The 15,507-nt window shown below is 41.8% G+C and overlaps 2 protein-coding genes across 4 annotated transcripts in view; one reads left to right on the top strand and one right to left on the bottom strand.

Moving 5' to 3' along the window:
* The window catches only part of LOC310759427 (serpin E3-like), a 65,534-nt gene extending 51,418 nt beyond the window's left edge, over window positions 1–14,116 (bottom strand). Inside the window, exon 1 of the transcript XR_014546328.1 lies at window positions 13,449–14,116. The gene's annotated coding sequence lies outside the window, so the exon portion shown is untranslated. The remainder of the gene's footprint in view (window positions 1–13,448) is intronic.
* On the top strand, window positions 204–9,761 carry LOC310759470 (uncharacterized protein C13orf42). 3 transcript variants are annotated; one of them, XM_083606758.1, is made up of 4 exons: window positions 204–219; window positions 2,540–3,240; window positions 6,799–6,949; window positions 9,092–9,761. In XM_083606758.1, the coding sequence occupies exons 2-4, from the start codon at window positions 2,824–2,826 to the stop codon at window positions 9,334–9,336; spliced, it is 813 nt and encodes a 270-aa protein (XP_083462884.1). In that variant the 5' UTR covers window positions 204–219; window positions 2,540–2,823; the 3' UTR covers window positions 9,337–9,761. The 3 variants fall into 3 exon arrangements, with proteins under 3 accessions (XP_083462884.1, XP_083462885.1, XP_083462886.1); XM_083606759.1 differs by lacking the exon at window positions 204–219 and adding an exon at window positions 1,422–1,537; XM_083606760.1 differs by lacking the exon at window positions 204–219 and adding an exon at window positions 1,424–1,537 and having other exon boundaries at window positions 2,545–3,240.
* Window positions 14,117–15,507: the final 1,391 nt, after the last annotated feature.

Below are 15,507 nucleotides of genomic sequence, written 5' to 3'. Positions count from 1 at the left end.
TTTATTGCACAATCGGTTCAAAGAGGAAATTTGAACCCTGAGGATGGGGTGACAAAGACTTTTAAAACTTTCCCACCACATCCCAGAATACAGTTCGTACAGCATCATTGCTACATCACTGACATGTCACAAAAGGGGAGGGGTTAACTTTGGCAAACATGTCCAGACAAGTCCTTGGTACAAGATTAGCATAAGCAGACACGGCAGGGCAAGACTCAGGTATAAGATGAGCATAGACAAATATGTCTTAAGTACCCACAACGCAAAAGTACACTAGAACTTCCTTTGCATGTCTGGAGCCTGAGGCGAGTCAGGTGATGAGATTTGGCTTCCTTTGGCTAACAATGAGCCCAGCAATTGTCACCTCTGGGAACTTCCTGGAGTCCTTTTTCAAAGGGAAAATAACTTTGGAATGGAGGAAACTGGCAAAGGAGTTGATTTTATATTATTTTTAAAGCTAGGTAACTTCCCTGATCTGTCAAGATGAAAGGATACTGTTATGTACTGAGTTGAATAGGAACCAAACTGCAGCAGTCTGATTGGTCCTAGAACAATAGGATCCAAAAGGCAGCAGTCTGATTGGTCCTAGAACAATAGGATTCAGAATGCAGCAGTCTGATTGGTCCTAGAACAATGCAGCAGTATGATTGGTTGGCAGGAACCACCCAATCATGCTCCAGATAGAAGTGAATCCACAACCTGATTGGCTTACAGTAGAATTCCGGAATTAGCCAATCATGTGCAGCCCATTGTGTAAATAATGTATATAAAGCAGATACCTTGAGGGGACTTTCTTTCATTCCTCCTCACCACTATGAGCTGAATAAAGAGCATGAAATCACTTTGCGACTCTGAGTATATTTCAGATACATTCAGGCATAATATTTGTAACATTTAACTTTAAAGATGTGCCCCCCCCCATAATTTCCGTAACACCCAGCTGGAGGCAACGAGGTAATCCCCGCATCTGGAGCCAGGGCAGGCTCAGGCCCCTGACTCGGTCCAGCTGGTGCTGGTTGCAGGGGAACCTGTGCAGACTGGGGCTCTTCAGAATCAGGCTCCAGACTTGGTTCAGACACAGCCTGAGGCAAAGGATCTGGTGCGGACTGAGACTCCTCTGGCTCCGAGTCTGAGCCCAAGTCCCAGGCCATCACACTAGTGGTTATTCATTGATAGTCTCTAATCCCATCCCCAGTGCATTCTGAATTTCATTCTAACTTCCAGTTTCTCCCACTGCATACCTCATGCCGAAATGGACCAAACCAGTCAGAACTGGAATGGGCCACTGAAAGTAATAAGAGTCCAGTGCGGTTTCTTCTTCACGGGGAGGATAATAATGGTTTTGTTTCCTTGACCCGGTGGTTTGGGACTAAAGTACTTTACATTCTGGCACATGAGATTTTGATAGATGTTGCAGTGAAGTCTGGGTGACATCAGAATAAAAATGTCTATGATTCCAGAAGAGGAAATCCCAGAAGACTTGTGCTTTCCAAGAACTGTTCGTTGCTTTGTAGCTATATCATAGCATCGTCAATCGGTATGAATTGTTCTTTGTATACTAGCTTTCTCAGATGAGAGAGAGAAAATTTGGGGATCATGCTTCTTTAACCAAGTGGGGGGAAATGTAGTATCTGGCAAGCTCAGTGTGTGTGTGTGTGTGAGAGAGAGAGAGAGAGAGAGAGAGAGAGAGAGAGAGAGAATACAGTGGAATAAGATAAGAGGGAAGAAATCTTTGGAAGAAATTTAAAGTGTAAACAGTCATTCACTTTGGGCTGGTTGATTTTATTTTGATCCTTATTACACATATGGTCTTTCCCAACCACATTTAGATAACATTTTAAATCATTCAAACCATGAAATGCATGTTCCTCAGTAGCATCCTATGTCCATGTAGACTCCAACTCTCAGACAGCCTTGTTCCACATTTGGGTAGGGTCTCGGGCCATTAAAACCCTGCATGCTCTTCACCAGCATCCTAAATCCATGTGCAGCCCAACTCTCTGTCTGTCCGGGGCCTGGACTGCAGCAGGAGTCAGTGCAAAATGACAGTGAGGAGTCTCCTTTCACAAGATGAGAGCAAAATGTGCACCGAGGTTGTCTGTAGTATACAAAGCACTGAGACCAACTAACAGAGACAATCTGTTAAGCTGGCTTTGCTAATAAGTAAACATCTTCAGCTTTGTTTATTAGGCACATGTGTTTTTGAACACAGTTTTATTTTATGGCCAGCCTCCCATGTTCAGGCTGCTGTAGGCGGTGTAATGGATCTGGATATCCTAGTCCACTTTATTCTCAACAATAGTGTTATCAGATAGCTGCAACCATCTCTCCGTTGCCATAGCACAGAAAACAAAACCCCTTCAGAAGCAGTTGAACTGCTGCCTGGTTTAGCAATGTGCTTATCCAGTATAGAGCTCAGCGGTGGAAATGCAGGGGGACCCTGGTTTGCTGGCATCTTTTAGTTTAGCCTTATGAAATCCTCATCTGTCTCCCATTCCCTCTTAACAAAATGTGTTTTCCTTTATTCTTCATTTCTAAGGGTAGTTCAGTACCATGGTCAGTACAGTAAGCTGTGCGACCCTTAAGGAGAACTAAAACATGTTAAGGAAAGATGTGACTGAAGAAATTGGTATGGTTTCATCATCTGCAATTGTCTGAAATAAACAGATAGATGTAAGTCGGCAGCTGTATCTGCAAGAAACTGGATTCTTAACTACAAAAGGGCACATGGCAAAGTGTTAGTTTCTGCTATAGGCAAGAACCATGTATTGAATTGAGCCTCTATATGATCGATGGATGAGGTGAAGAAGGACCTGCACCACGATGCTCAGGAAGATTCACGCAATATTTCACCCCAACTCCCGCAGGAGAAGCCTGTCTGATGGAATCCCTACTTTTGATGGCTCAGCAGTCCGGTTGATCCGTAGCACCTCTATGTATGTGCTTGGAGATGAGGATAACAAATTCAGCGAGCCTTTGAAAAAAAGCAAAAGTACCACCAGCCTGGATTCAGTTGCCTGCCTCCATCTGAAGGAAGAAGAACGGGCATGGATGTACTCAAAGACTCAAGACTGTTTGCAGTACTTGCAAGATTTGCTAGCTTTGAGGAAAAAATACATTGAAAGCATCAAAGATCTGAAGTCCAGTGACAGGGCATCTGATATTTCCTCCGTGTCTACAAAATCTTCCAAGACAAGGCAAAAGTCATCAGACACGCCTCCACCAATACAGTCTTCCAAGGTAGGAGCTATTGCATCACATGGTTAAGTAAACATTGCTTATATGTATGATAAAGTAAAGGCCCATAAAGGTTTCAAAAATCATGTAATTAGAAAATCACTATATAACGTTTGGATAAGATATAAAGATCTCCTAGAAAGGAAAACACCCAGATGGCTTTCACCAATGGAAGCTAAGGCCCCAAAAAAGTTAAATATGGAGAATAAATGGTTGAGATACTCTGACCTTTTGCTTGAGGATAATGAAGGATTTAAATTAAGACCATTTGATCAAATCAAAGACAAAGTGGATTGGCTTCAAGATTACCAGATCAATGAATTATTTAAGCTTGACAAGAAAAATGGTTTTGCAACGGAAAAAACCAAATTGGAAACGGAGTTGTTAGATACCAATGTTAAAAATTTGTCTAAGATGTATAATTTATTGTTGGAATGGCATACAAAGGATGAACAAGTGAAATCTGTGATGATAGATTGGGCAAGAGATTTTGGTCACAATATAATGATGGAAGATTGGGAAAGGTTGTGGAAGTTTAATAATAATGTGCACAAGAGAAGCGAGACCCACAAATGTGATGTGTTTCTCCCTGTAATACCTTCATTGGGTCCATCCCCCGTTCAGTTTTTCACACACATCCATTACACAGAAGTATCAAATACAACTTACACTTCATTCACCCAACACGAACCCTTTCCATCAATCTAGAGAGATGGCGACTGCTTGGTTTAAAAAACAAACAAAAGCAAAATTCTGAGCAGCCGAAATGAGAAACTTCCTCAGCAGGTGAGGCCATGACTACAGGGAGTCTAATTTCAGGAAAGTGAAGCCATGCTTTTTTACAGCCAGTAGCTAAGGAGGCATCAACAACTGTAGATTGTATTTAATGGCCTCTCCTTTGGAAAAAAATCTCTCTTGCTGTTCTTCTTTTGAAAAAGAAACACCATTAGTTTTATGCAAATCAATGTGTTCTGTGCTTTAATTTCTTTATTAGCATGGCAGCTGCTCTCAGATTGTTTTTAGAAAAGGCTTTCATTTCACAAGCAGGTATGTTATTAGGTGTGGTATTGAGTAGATTACTCCTTTGCAGCAGTGCCAATAGGCACACTAAACAGCATCCTAACAGGGTGATTACTATATTTGTTTACTCAGAAGTAAGTCCCACTATGGCCAATGGAACTCACTGATAAGTGTTTATAGGGTTGCTGCCTACATGTGGAAAAAACATGATGTAACCACTGAAACCCTTAAAATGTGCTCTTGCACTGTTTAAAAAGGACAATACAGTACAGAACCACTATTTCCGGGTGCCTGAGCCTATCCAAGAGGCTCTCACTAATATATACATCTCACACACTTGCTTACACTTCCTTGTCACCTTCAGTAATGCTTTGCATGTCACAGCCTGATAGGAAAAGGGAAAGGGAAATGCAGCCAGAGAGATGGATGTTCAGCATGAATACTGCAGCCTGGAGCCAGCTGGAAAGGGGAAATGGTGCTTTTCCAGAAATATTGGGACCCTGCTGGCAATGGTGCATAGATGTGGCTACAAGTAATTTATACCATGCTCCCAGGGGGTAGCATGCATAAATCTGGTAAACTTTAGCAGTAATAGTTAGGAAACTGTGTGTGTGTGTGTGTGTGTGTGTGTGTGTGAAATCTGCATTTGCAGCTGTAATCTAATCCGAATATATGTGGGAGTAAGACCCATAGAACTGAGTGGGTCTTACTTTGACAAAACAGGTATAGGATTGCATTGTAAACTGTGCATCATTACAGATAGGTAGCCGTGTTGGTCTGCCATAGTCAAAACAAAAAAATTTTTTCCCTTCCAGTAGCACCTTAAAGACCAACTAAGTTAGTTCTTGGTATGAGCTTTCGTGTGCATGCACACTTCTTCAGATACACTGAAACAGAAGTTGCCAGATCCTTCTATATAGTGAGAAGGTGGGGAGGGGTATTACTCAGAAGGGTGGTGGGAATGGGTGGTTGGCAGATAGCTGTGATGAGCCTGTTGACGACTCTTAACGACTGCAATAGGTCTTACAGGAAAAAGCAAGGGGTGAGAAGGTGAAAAATGGCTTTGTCATGTATAATGAGATAAGAATCCAATGTCTTTGTTCAGACCAGGTCTCTCCATGGTTTTAAGTTTGGTAATGAGTTGCAATTCAGCAACTTCTCTTTCCAGTCTATTTCTGAAATTCTTTTGTAATATGACAGCTACTTTGAGATCTTGTATAGAATGTCCTGGGAGATTGAAGTGTTCTCCTACTGGTTTCTCTGTCTTGTGATTCTTGATGTCCGATTTATGTCCGTTTATGCATCATTAGTTATCCTTGAAACAGCCTATTAGGTAATTATTATTATTCACAGTTTACAGAAAACAGAGTGAGGTTGGCAGCAGTGGCTTCATTATGGTCCTTCACTGAGTTCATGGCGAGGCTGGGATAATGTTCCTGTCCTCATCAGAATAATTATTTTCACTTCACAGAGACCCTAAGTGGTTCTCCAAGCTCACATAGTTACTGTATGTACAGAAGGAATGAGAGTAGGCTCCAGGATTCCTGTTTTAAGTAATTATTTCTGCAGCTCGCTCCTATATTCATTTCTTCATCTAACCCCCCCTTCAAGTTGATCTACACAATCAAGCAGAACCACACTAGAGGGTCATTCAATATCAAGTGATCCAACTTTCTTACTTCATGTCATCCAATTTTCTGAATATTTTGTTTACTTGTTGAATGATCAAAACTAAGTTTAAATCTAAAATTTTAGCTTTTTATCTCATCCCATTTTTGAATTATGAGGGTTAGAAATTAAAAAAAAATTTGACAATTTTGGCCTTGTCACACTACACAAAAAACTTAAAAGCTCAGCCCAGCATTGAGACATGTCAAAACTAAAAACACCAATCTCTTCAGAACTTCGTGGGCTTTAATATGATATGTCACAATACGAACTTACTTTAAATTTTAAAGTTAAGTTGCAAAATGTTGGGCTGAGCTTTTAAGGCCAAAATTGTTGACTAAAAGCTGTTGATTGTGATTCAGCAGGAAATGCTTTTCCCCAAACGGAAAAGTGGCGATGGGAAACCACCTAATGAATTTTTCCTGCAGTAATGCAGTTGTCAAGAGTGCCAGGACTTTGGCAGAAAAATAGGTGGCAACTGTAGATATGAAGTTGCATCGGTGCCTTGAGAAATGGTTCATTAAAACAACCCACATGGTGGTAGAACATTTGAGAATATAAGTGAACCCTGAACTCTCAATTTCCATCACATTGGCGTTCTGAGCCAGAGCACAGCATTATTTTGATGGAATCCAACTCCCCAAATTAAGCATTAAAAACAACTTTAAAATGCAGGCCAAAGACAAATAAGTAGCAATGGGTTCAAAGAACAATTTAGCCAGTGATCAGAGATTGTTTTGTTGAAGAACATTTGCAAGTCCGCTTCCACCATTTTGGTTGTGCGTTTTGTATCCTTGGATATTGAGTTGTTCTTTGCAACAGCAAAGTCTATTTGTTCAAACCGAACTCCTGTCATATTATTCTGTTCAACAGATCTCAGCAGAGAGAAAAGCCTCACAGCTCAATTCAGACGTAACCGAGGCAATAGCTTATTTTGACTCAATTATTGCCGAACTAGATGCAGAAAGGCATCGGAAAATTGTTGTGAGGGATCATCCGCCACACGCAGATGTTGATTTTGATGGTAAGTAGGCATACAATGCAGGGAGCTGCTGAGTGACCATAGACAAATGACACATGAAAATAAAATAAAATCTGTCATAATAAAGTCATGCTGTTCATGAACAAATTTAAAGTTAAACCCCATAATGTAAAAGCTTTAAAAGCTGCTTGACTGGCAGAAATGTAACTGGTGTCCTGTTTTACAAGCAACTAGCTCCTGCCAACCTAGCAGTTCAAAAGCACGTCAAAGTGCAAGTAGATAAATAGGTACCGCTCCGGCGGGAAGGTAAACGGCGATTCCGTGCACTGCTCTGGTTTGCCAGAAGCGGCCAATAAAGCGAGATGAGCGCCGCAACCCCAGAGTCGGTCACGACTGGACCTAATGGTCAGGGGTCCCTTTACCTTTACCTTTTTACCCACTGGAGAAAGACCCTGGTGTTACCCTGCCTTCTGACATTACTTAACCTGTGGCCTTTGGGGAATGATTTGGTAAAACTTCCCCTATGATGCATACCAACAAGCAGGAAGAGCCACTGAGGGATCATTGTGCCTTCGACTCTGCACATTCATCATTTCAGTCAGCAAATAACTTCAAATAAAATCCATTGGGGATGCAGGCAGGAGTCCCGCAGAGAATGAGGGAGAAACTACACTATTCCACTGGGGTGAAGAATTGAGTATCTCCATGCTGGACGCGGGTGGCGCTGTGGGTTAAACCACAGAGCCTAGGACTTGCTGATCAGAAGGTCGGTGGTTCGAATCCCCGTGACGGGGTGAGCTCCCATTGCTTGGTCCCTGCTCCTGCCAACCTAGCAGTTCGAAAGCACGTCAAAGTGCAAGTAGATAAACAGGTACCGCTCTGGCAGGAAGGTAAGCGGTGTTTCCGTGCACTGCTCTGGTTCGCCAGAAGCGGCTTAGTCATGCTGGCCACATGACCCAGAAGCTGTACGCCAGCTCCCTCGGCCAGTAAAGCGAGATGAGCGCTGCAACCCCAGAGTCGTCTGCAACTGGACCTAACGGTCAAGGGTCCCTTTACCTTTATGCTGGAGGAAAAGGAAGAAAGCTTGTTTGGCTTGGAGTATGCCAGAAGTGGCTGAAAAATTATGCATCTGGCCATTAGGTAAGCAAGATGACAAGGCAGCGAGACCATGTTACTACAGGAGTAACAGGTTGGTTCTGCCAGAAGCAGGCCGAGGAAAACAAGGTGCTTCTTTCTTTGGTCAGCAAGACTTCCAGGGTTCTTCAACATACTATTGTTAAAAGAAATCTTGGCTTAATTTTGCTGGTGAATGTTATTGGGTGATGTGAGAACCCTTCTAAAATGCTTTCAGAAATACAGTGGTACCTCGGGTTACATACGCTTCAGGTTACATACACTTCAGGTTACAGACTCCGCTAACCCAGAAATATTACCTCGGGTTAAGAACTTTGCTTCAGGATGAGAACAGAAATCGCGCAGCGGCTGCACATCCGCAGCAGGAGACCCCATTAGCTAAAGTGGTACCTCAGCTTAAGAACAGTTTCAGGTTAAGAACAGACCTCCAGAACGAATTAAGTACTTAACCCAAGGTTTTAACCTTTTAACCTTTAAAGCCCTATACTGCCTAGGACCCTCGTACCTACGGGACCGCCTCTCCTGGTATGTCCCACAGAGAAACTTACGGTCCTCAAATAAAAACATCTTGAAGGTCCCAGGCCACAGAGAGGTTAGGCTGGCCTCGACCAGAGCCAGGGCTTTTTCAGCTGTGGCTCCGATCTGGTGGAACACTCTCTCACAAGAGACTAGGGCCCTGCGGGACTTGACATCTTTCCGCAGGGCCTGCAAGACAGAGCTGTTCCACCAAGCCTTTGGCCAGGGCACAGCCTGACTCCCTCCCTCGGCAATCTTCGCGGAGCTCTGGCCCAATGGTGGCCAGTGGCTTGAATTAATTAATTTTATAATGAATGATTTTAGAGTGTTGTTTGTGCTGTACTTTTGTACTGCTTTATTGTTGTTAGCTGCCCTGAGCCCAGCTGGGGAAGGCGGGATATAAATAAAATTTTTTATTATTATTATTATTATTATTATTATTATTATTATTATTATTACCACTGTATCTTTCTTTGTTAAAACTTTATGCTGCTGTGAAGGTCTATTCATTCCAACTTTGGTTCCCTCTTTCAGTCATTGCGAGCTCACGGGAGCACAGCTTGCATTCCAACTGGATTCTACGTGCCCCTCGGAGATGTTCCCAAGAGACTGTCCAAGGAGGAAAGACAACAAGCCAATCGGAGAGAAACAGCCATGGAAGAACAATTTGCTCCAGAAAGAAACTAGAAAGATACCCAATATATCTACCTAAGGCTGTGGAGGGAGCATTCAATACTTTGAAGTTTAAACCCAAAGTGTGCCCCAAAGTACTGCTCTGATCTGGAAGTGAAATGAAATGCCCAACGTGGAGTTCCTTACATATGAGGGCAGACTAAACAATCAAGGGCCTTTATGCATAATTGGGGTTTATTTTGCATGAAACACTTGACATAGTAGCTATCTTTTTGATGCATGTGGCTCACAGTTCTTCCCTTGAGATTGCACTTCAACGGAAGGGCACTGAACTTCCTAAATGCAGTATTTTATAGGCTGGAAACTGTGACATTTCCTGCCCCCCCACCCCGCAAATCACACATCTGTTTCTAACTGTCCTTACCATGTAGAATTTAATAGTACAGGCGTCACGATGACGTATTGGACCTTTCCGGTTATGTTGTGAGATATGGGCAAGACAACACCTCCTTCCTTGTGGTCATACAATTTTGTCAACTTTGTTTATATTGTGGTGTGTGTGTGTGTGTTTTTTTTTAAAAAGTATTTGATGGCCAACCATGCAATACCCAGCTAAACAACCCTAAAACTGGAATACCCATCTAGGATTTGTTTTTTAAGTGGCAAAGAGCAGCCAGACTACCTGTATTCTTACAATGTTGTGAACCTCTTAAATAAATACTTTTTTATGTTAACATTTATAACCTGCTTTTCCTGATGATTGTTGGCCTTTTTTGTTGTATGCTCTCCTTCTACTGGAGCACAAATGAAGCTATTCATGAAGCAAATGCATGCCTATACATAAAGGTAAAGGGACCCCTGACCATTAGGTCCAGTCGTGACCGACTCTGGGGTTGCGGCACTCATCTCGCTTTATTGGCCTATACATACCCATCCACTAGGTGTGGACAGGAGCCCGTATCCAAATAGGAAACATTAAATTTGTCCCGAGAACCCAAAAGGGCTTTAGGAGACAGTCCTACATTCATTCATTTATTTTCCCCCAAATAATTTTTATTTGATTTAGCAAGTGTAGAATTGTAACAGTACAAAATACATATCCATATTTAGAGATTTCTCTGAATCTGTAGATTTCCCACCTGGAATATAAAATATTCTGAGAGCTATTGTTCTGCCATCAAGATGCTTTCGTGATGTCCCCCCCCCCCCCCGCATTGAGGTAAAAAAAGTGTAAAATAAGTGAAAAATGTTTTTTCAAACATGCAAAAACAGAGAGAAGCAGACTTAAGCACTCTTCTTATCTTCTTCTATCATCACACACACAGATTTCTTTCAGGATATTTTACTACCTTGAAATACAATGGAATTTAACATGGAGTAGTCAAACATCCCAAAAATCAATTTTCCACATTCGTCTTATTATACAGGTGTTTTAAGTTTCTTATAAGATAACAAAGGCTAAGGGAGCTGGGCATGTTTAGCCTGGAGAAGAGGAGGTGGAGGGGTGATATGATAGCCATGTTCAAATATATAAAAGGATGTCACATGGAGGAGGGGGAAAGGTTGTTTTCTGCTGCTCCAGAGAAGCAGACACGGAGCAATGGATCCAAACTACAAGAAAGAAGATTCCACCTAAACATTAGGAAGAACTTCCTGACAGTAAGAGCTGTTCGACAGTGGAATTTGCTGCCAAGGAGTGTGGTGGAGTCTCCTTCTTTGGAGGTCTTTAAGCAGAGGCTTGACAACCATATGTCAGGAGTGCTCTGATGGTGTTTCCTGCTTGGCAGGGGGTTGGATTCGATGGCCCTTGTGGTCTCTTCCAACTCTATGATTCTATGATTCTATGAAAGGCAGTAATTTCCTAATCCCCTTGTTAACCATATGCACATTTAAAAGAAAAGTTGAAAGTGATCTCCAAAAGTCAGAACAATCAATGCTGTTCAAAATGGGTCACATCTCTGATGATATCCTTTGGATTTTCCCAATGCTTTGCCCATCTGGCTCTCTGACTTAACCAAATTTCCAACTCACATCCTTCAACTTGGAATCAATGAATGGGTTTATAAAGATTTCAGAAGCGGCAAATCAGCAGAGAAGCAAATTCCACCAACAGCAGTAGCATCTAGCATATGGTCAGCATCCCCAGCTGTGGTAGCTTTTGCAGTTTCATCAATTGGCAAATAATAGCAGCCTTATTCTATTGCTTCCAGTTGTTATGGTACTGCCTTGCAATTTAGGAGGGGAAAGAATGAACTAAATCCTATTAATAGATTTAAAGGTCCTTTGAGGGGAACAGCCATCAAAGCCACTGCTCTGTTTCTTAAATTTTCTAAAATTAAACAGTGTAATGGAGCTATAATAAGCAATTCCTTTCTTCACTCCTTTTCTTTGAAACAATCAATTTACCAGAGTATGCTTATCTCAGTCAAGGAGAGACCCTGCTGATTAATCAGTTGAAGGGCCAGACTTCAGAACACTGGTTACAACAGTGATGAGGAGTTAATATTTATTAGTAGGAAAAGTATTTATTAATGAAGGCAAATTTTATTCCCCTTTAAAGGATCTTAAAGAATCAAATGGTCACAAATCCTCTGGGGGGCACAAGGCAAAAGTCCAAAGCCAAAAATCCTTATTCTTTATTTTGTAGGCATCTATGCATGTACAGTGGAACCTCGATTGTTGAACGTAATCCGTTCCGGAAGACTGTTCAACTTCTGAAACGTTCAACAACCAAGGCGCAATGGGTGGCTGGCAATTTCAATGGAGAAAATTGAAAAACATGCCCCAGAAGCTGTTTGACTCCCAGGGCGCGTTTGAAACGGAAGCAATTACTTCTGGGTTTTCGGTGCTTGAAAACCAAAACGTTAAGCTTCCGAGATGCTCAGAAACTGAGGTACCGCTGTACACTGTTGCTTTTTTTTTTTTTGAGAAATATTTATTAAAGTTTTACAAAAACAAATATACAAAAACACATAATAAAAGAAAAAAAGAAGTAAAAATAAACACACAGAAAAAATAAGAAAAATTAAAAACAATTCCATTTTTCATTACTTAAAACTCATTTGCTTGTTTCTTTGACCTCCTCACACCTCCCCTTCTTGTATTCCCATTTAAATAATCAAATCAGCAAATCCTTACCCTCTTTCATTTATCTTAGCTCTATAACTTAACATTTTATAACTCTGTATTTTCATCTATTATCAATTCATTTTTGCATATTCTTATTAACTTTGTTGCTAATACCACTTATTTCCAATCCAACATCATTTTAATTATGTTTTTACCTATTTATAACCCTTTTTTCCATATTCTCTTAAAGCATTACAGCTGGAAACCACTTAATTTCTCTCCAACACCATTCTAACATTCCTTAATTTTACAATATTTCTGTAGATAGTCTTTAAATTTCTTCCAATCTTCTTCCACCGACTCTTCTCCCTGGTCTCGGATTCTGCCAGTCATTTCTTCCATGTACACTGTTGCTTTTGCCCTTCCGCCACATGCTGCCCTGGAGGGGGTGGGGACAGGGCTCCTTGGAAAGCAATCTAAACGTGCATTTAGTGAAGTCCTGTTTCTGACGCTCTGGAGAATCACATGATTCTCAACCCCCCACCCTTATTTTATTCTGACAACCCAGTGAGCATCATGGCTTGCTCCCGTTGCTCAGTCCCTGCTCCTGCCAGCCTAGCAGTTCAGTTAGGCTCACTGAAGTTAGAAGACCGTTTCAGGGAATGAATAATAGTTTGAACTGATGCAGTGTTCCTCCTAAATATCTATTGCACCCGTCAGACCTCCTGCTCATGGGGAGAGCCAGGATTTATGTTAGGGGGCAGGATCCGCAATCCTGTACCCGCTTTATTTGGGAGTCACCCCCATTGAAGTTAACAGGGCTTACTTCTGAGTAGACATGTATGGAGTTCTGCTGTAAATTAGTCACACTTTCATAAATCAATGGGACTTAGCTAGCTGTGACTAACTGATTTCAACAGAGCCAAAGTGCACACACCAATATATGTGCATTCACAGAATCATAGCGTTGGAAGGGACCTCAAGGGTCATCTAGTCCAACTGCCAAGGCACATTCTTAAAGAATTCTGGGCACTGCAGTTTGTTAAGGGTTGCTGGGAATTGCGACTCTGTGAAGAGTAAACTACAGTGCCCAGAATCCTTTGCGGGAAAGAATGTACTTTCAAGGTGTAGCATGCGCATGTAAAGCCCGTTGAAGTAAAGAGCATGGAATGAAAGGGGGTTAACTCACAAGTAAGTCCCCCTGTATGACTTGTTTTGTTTTTATATGCTTCCCCCCCCCCCAGGACGGGTCCAAGCTGTAAGGCGAAGTTCACAACAGCCTGCACTGCTCACCAAAAAGCTGTTTCTCTGAAGGCTGCCTTACCATGAGTGCTGTATCCCAGAGAATGCTGCAGTTGGGCCAATGTGCTCCCTTGTGTCCAGAAGAAAGAAGAGAAGGCTAGCAGTTATAACTGTTTTAGGGACTTTCTTATATACCCTGAACATATCCTTGGAAATAGACATACCTTCATATTGTCCTGAGTGTTCTTCCTCCCACCATCTTCCTCCAGATCAGGATGGCAGGAGGTTTGCAGAGCCTACAGGGTAACAAAGAGCCATATGGGATATTTTTATTTTTCTGAACCTCAAAATAGGCCTCAGACAGTTACAGAGAGACCTTTCCTAAGTAACCTTAGGGACGTATATCAGACCTCAGACCTTTTGCATATTCATACATTTTTTTAGATTCATACAATCCATATTTATGAATGGCCAGTTTATAACCATAAGGCTAAAATAGAGCAGAAGGGGGAAGTAAATAAGGCTGGGGTAGAATGAATGACCACTGGCTGAAAACTGATTTACTAAGGGTGAAATCCTAACTGCACTTACCTAGGAGTAAGAGCCACTGCTCACAGTCTTTCCCTGCTCTTTTTCAAGGTCTTCTACGAAAGGAAAAGAAGAGAAGGCTGGCAGTTAAGAGAGACTTTCTTATATACACTGAAAATATTATGGGAAATAGACATTCCCTTCATGTTGTCTTTACCTCCTTATTCCTAGACCAACATTCTAACCAAAATACCACCCTGACTCCCCAGTGTTCCCTTTATGGCAGGGATAGGGGACCTGTGACCACCCCAGAAGTTGTTAAAGACTACAATGCCCATCATCCCTGACTATTGGCAACACCGGCTGTGGCTGATAGAAGTTGCAGCCCAACAATATCTGGAGGGATACAGGTTCTTCCTCTTGCTTTTTGGTCCCTTTCAATGCAATGTGGGCCAAAGAGGAAAACCACCAAAATAAGATCTAGCCCACAATCTTGCAGTCAAGTGAAAGCTTCCCCACATGACCAGCAACATCATACATGGAATATCTTGTATTTTTCTCTTGTGAATCACCCTAAGATCTTTTGATGAATGGTGGTAAGTTAGTAAGCAAATAACTAAGTACATACATACATACCCACCCACATAGCTAGAGATGGTTTTCCATCATTTGGAACTATCTTCAGATTATTTATCATGTTTTCAAGTTTCCACTTTCTTCTTAAGTCTGGACATGGCTGAAGGCCATCATCCTGTCACTGTAATTCTGCTGACTTCACTTCTAAGTTAACTGCAGTTCTAATTTGGTTTTGTCCTGGTTGTCAGTTTTTTTGTTATTTTTTTACACAATGTAATAGTGTACAATAAGGTGAAGGCAAACTGATCAGATGTAACCAGAAAGTGCATTTTGTTCTTTAGAGATGCTTCAGAAGCAAAAAGAGGGGAAGTCTCCTCCAACTGGAAGGAATGTCATAGGTGAACATGAGAGAACAACAGACCTGGGAGTCTCGTGTGCAGCAGGGACTGGGAACACACAGAGGAGTGACTTGCTCTCTGTGCTGAAACCAAAATTACAGCTTTGGGAGCCCTCTAGAAAACAAGATCTGTTAGATCATTAAGATGGAAAAGCTCACAGGATCAACTCAGCATAAATGAAAACATATGTCACAAAGACACCACCCTCTCTGGGGACCTTTATTCCAAGGGCACCACCCTCAAGGTTTGTGCTGAAACACCTGAAATATTTCACTGCTGAGATTGGTGGGGAGAGGTGGAATAATATATCTGCAAAATCAAAGCTTGTTTAATCATTTCCTTCATTAACATATATCCATACAGAACAGCACCTACTTGATTACAGGCAGAGACCACTTTGCACAGGGGTTCCGTTCCTGTCCCCCACACGGATCAGCAGAGTGCTGTAAGCCTGACCCACCTTGTGTTCTGCCCTCTTCCTGTTCCAAAAGGGCCTGTGCATCA

This window comes from Podarcis filfolensis, assembly GCF_964270895.1.
Source record: "Podarcis filfolensis genome assembly, chromosome: 3".
Classification (NCBI taxonomy): Eukaryota; Metazoa; Chordata; class Lepidosauria; order Squamata; family Lacertidae; genus Podarcis; species Podarcis filfolensis.
The sequence above is the reverse complement of the archived record's forward strand: the minus strand, read 5'-3'. Positions and strand labels throughout refer to the sequence as shown.

What these genes read in the sequence shown, in the direction of transcription:
- LOC310759470 (XM_083606758.1), top strand. Translation starts at nt 2,824, where the DNA reads ATGCTCAGGAAGATTCACGCAATATTTCACCCCAACTCCCGCAGGAGA. An exon ending in CACCAATACAGTCTTCCAAG is followed by an intron (nt 3,241 to 6,798) that starts GTAGGAGCTATT and finishes TCTGTTCAACAG; the next exon opens with ATCTCAGCAGAGAGAAAAGC. An exon ending in CGCAGATGTTGATTTTGATG is followed by an intron (nt 6,950 to 9,091) that starts GTAAGTAGGCAT and finishes TCCCTCTTTCAG; the next exon opens with TCATTGCGAGCTCACGGGAG.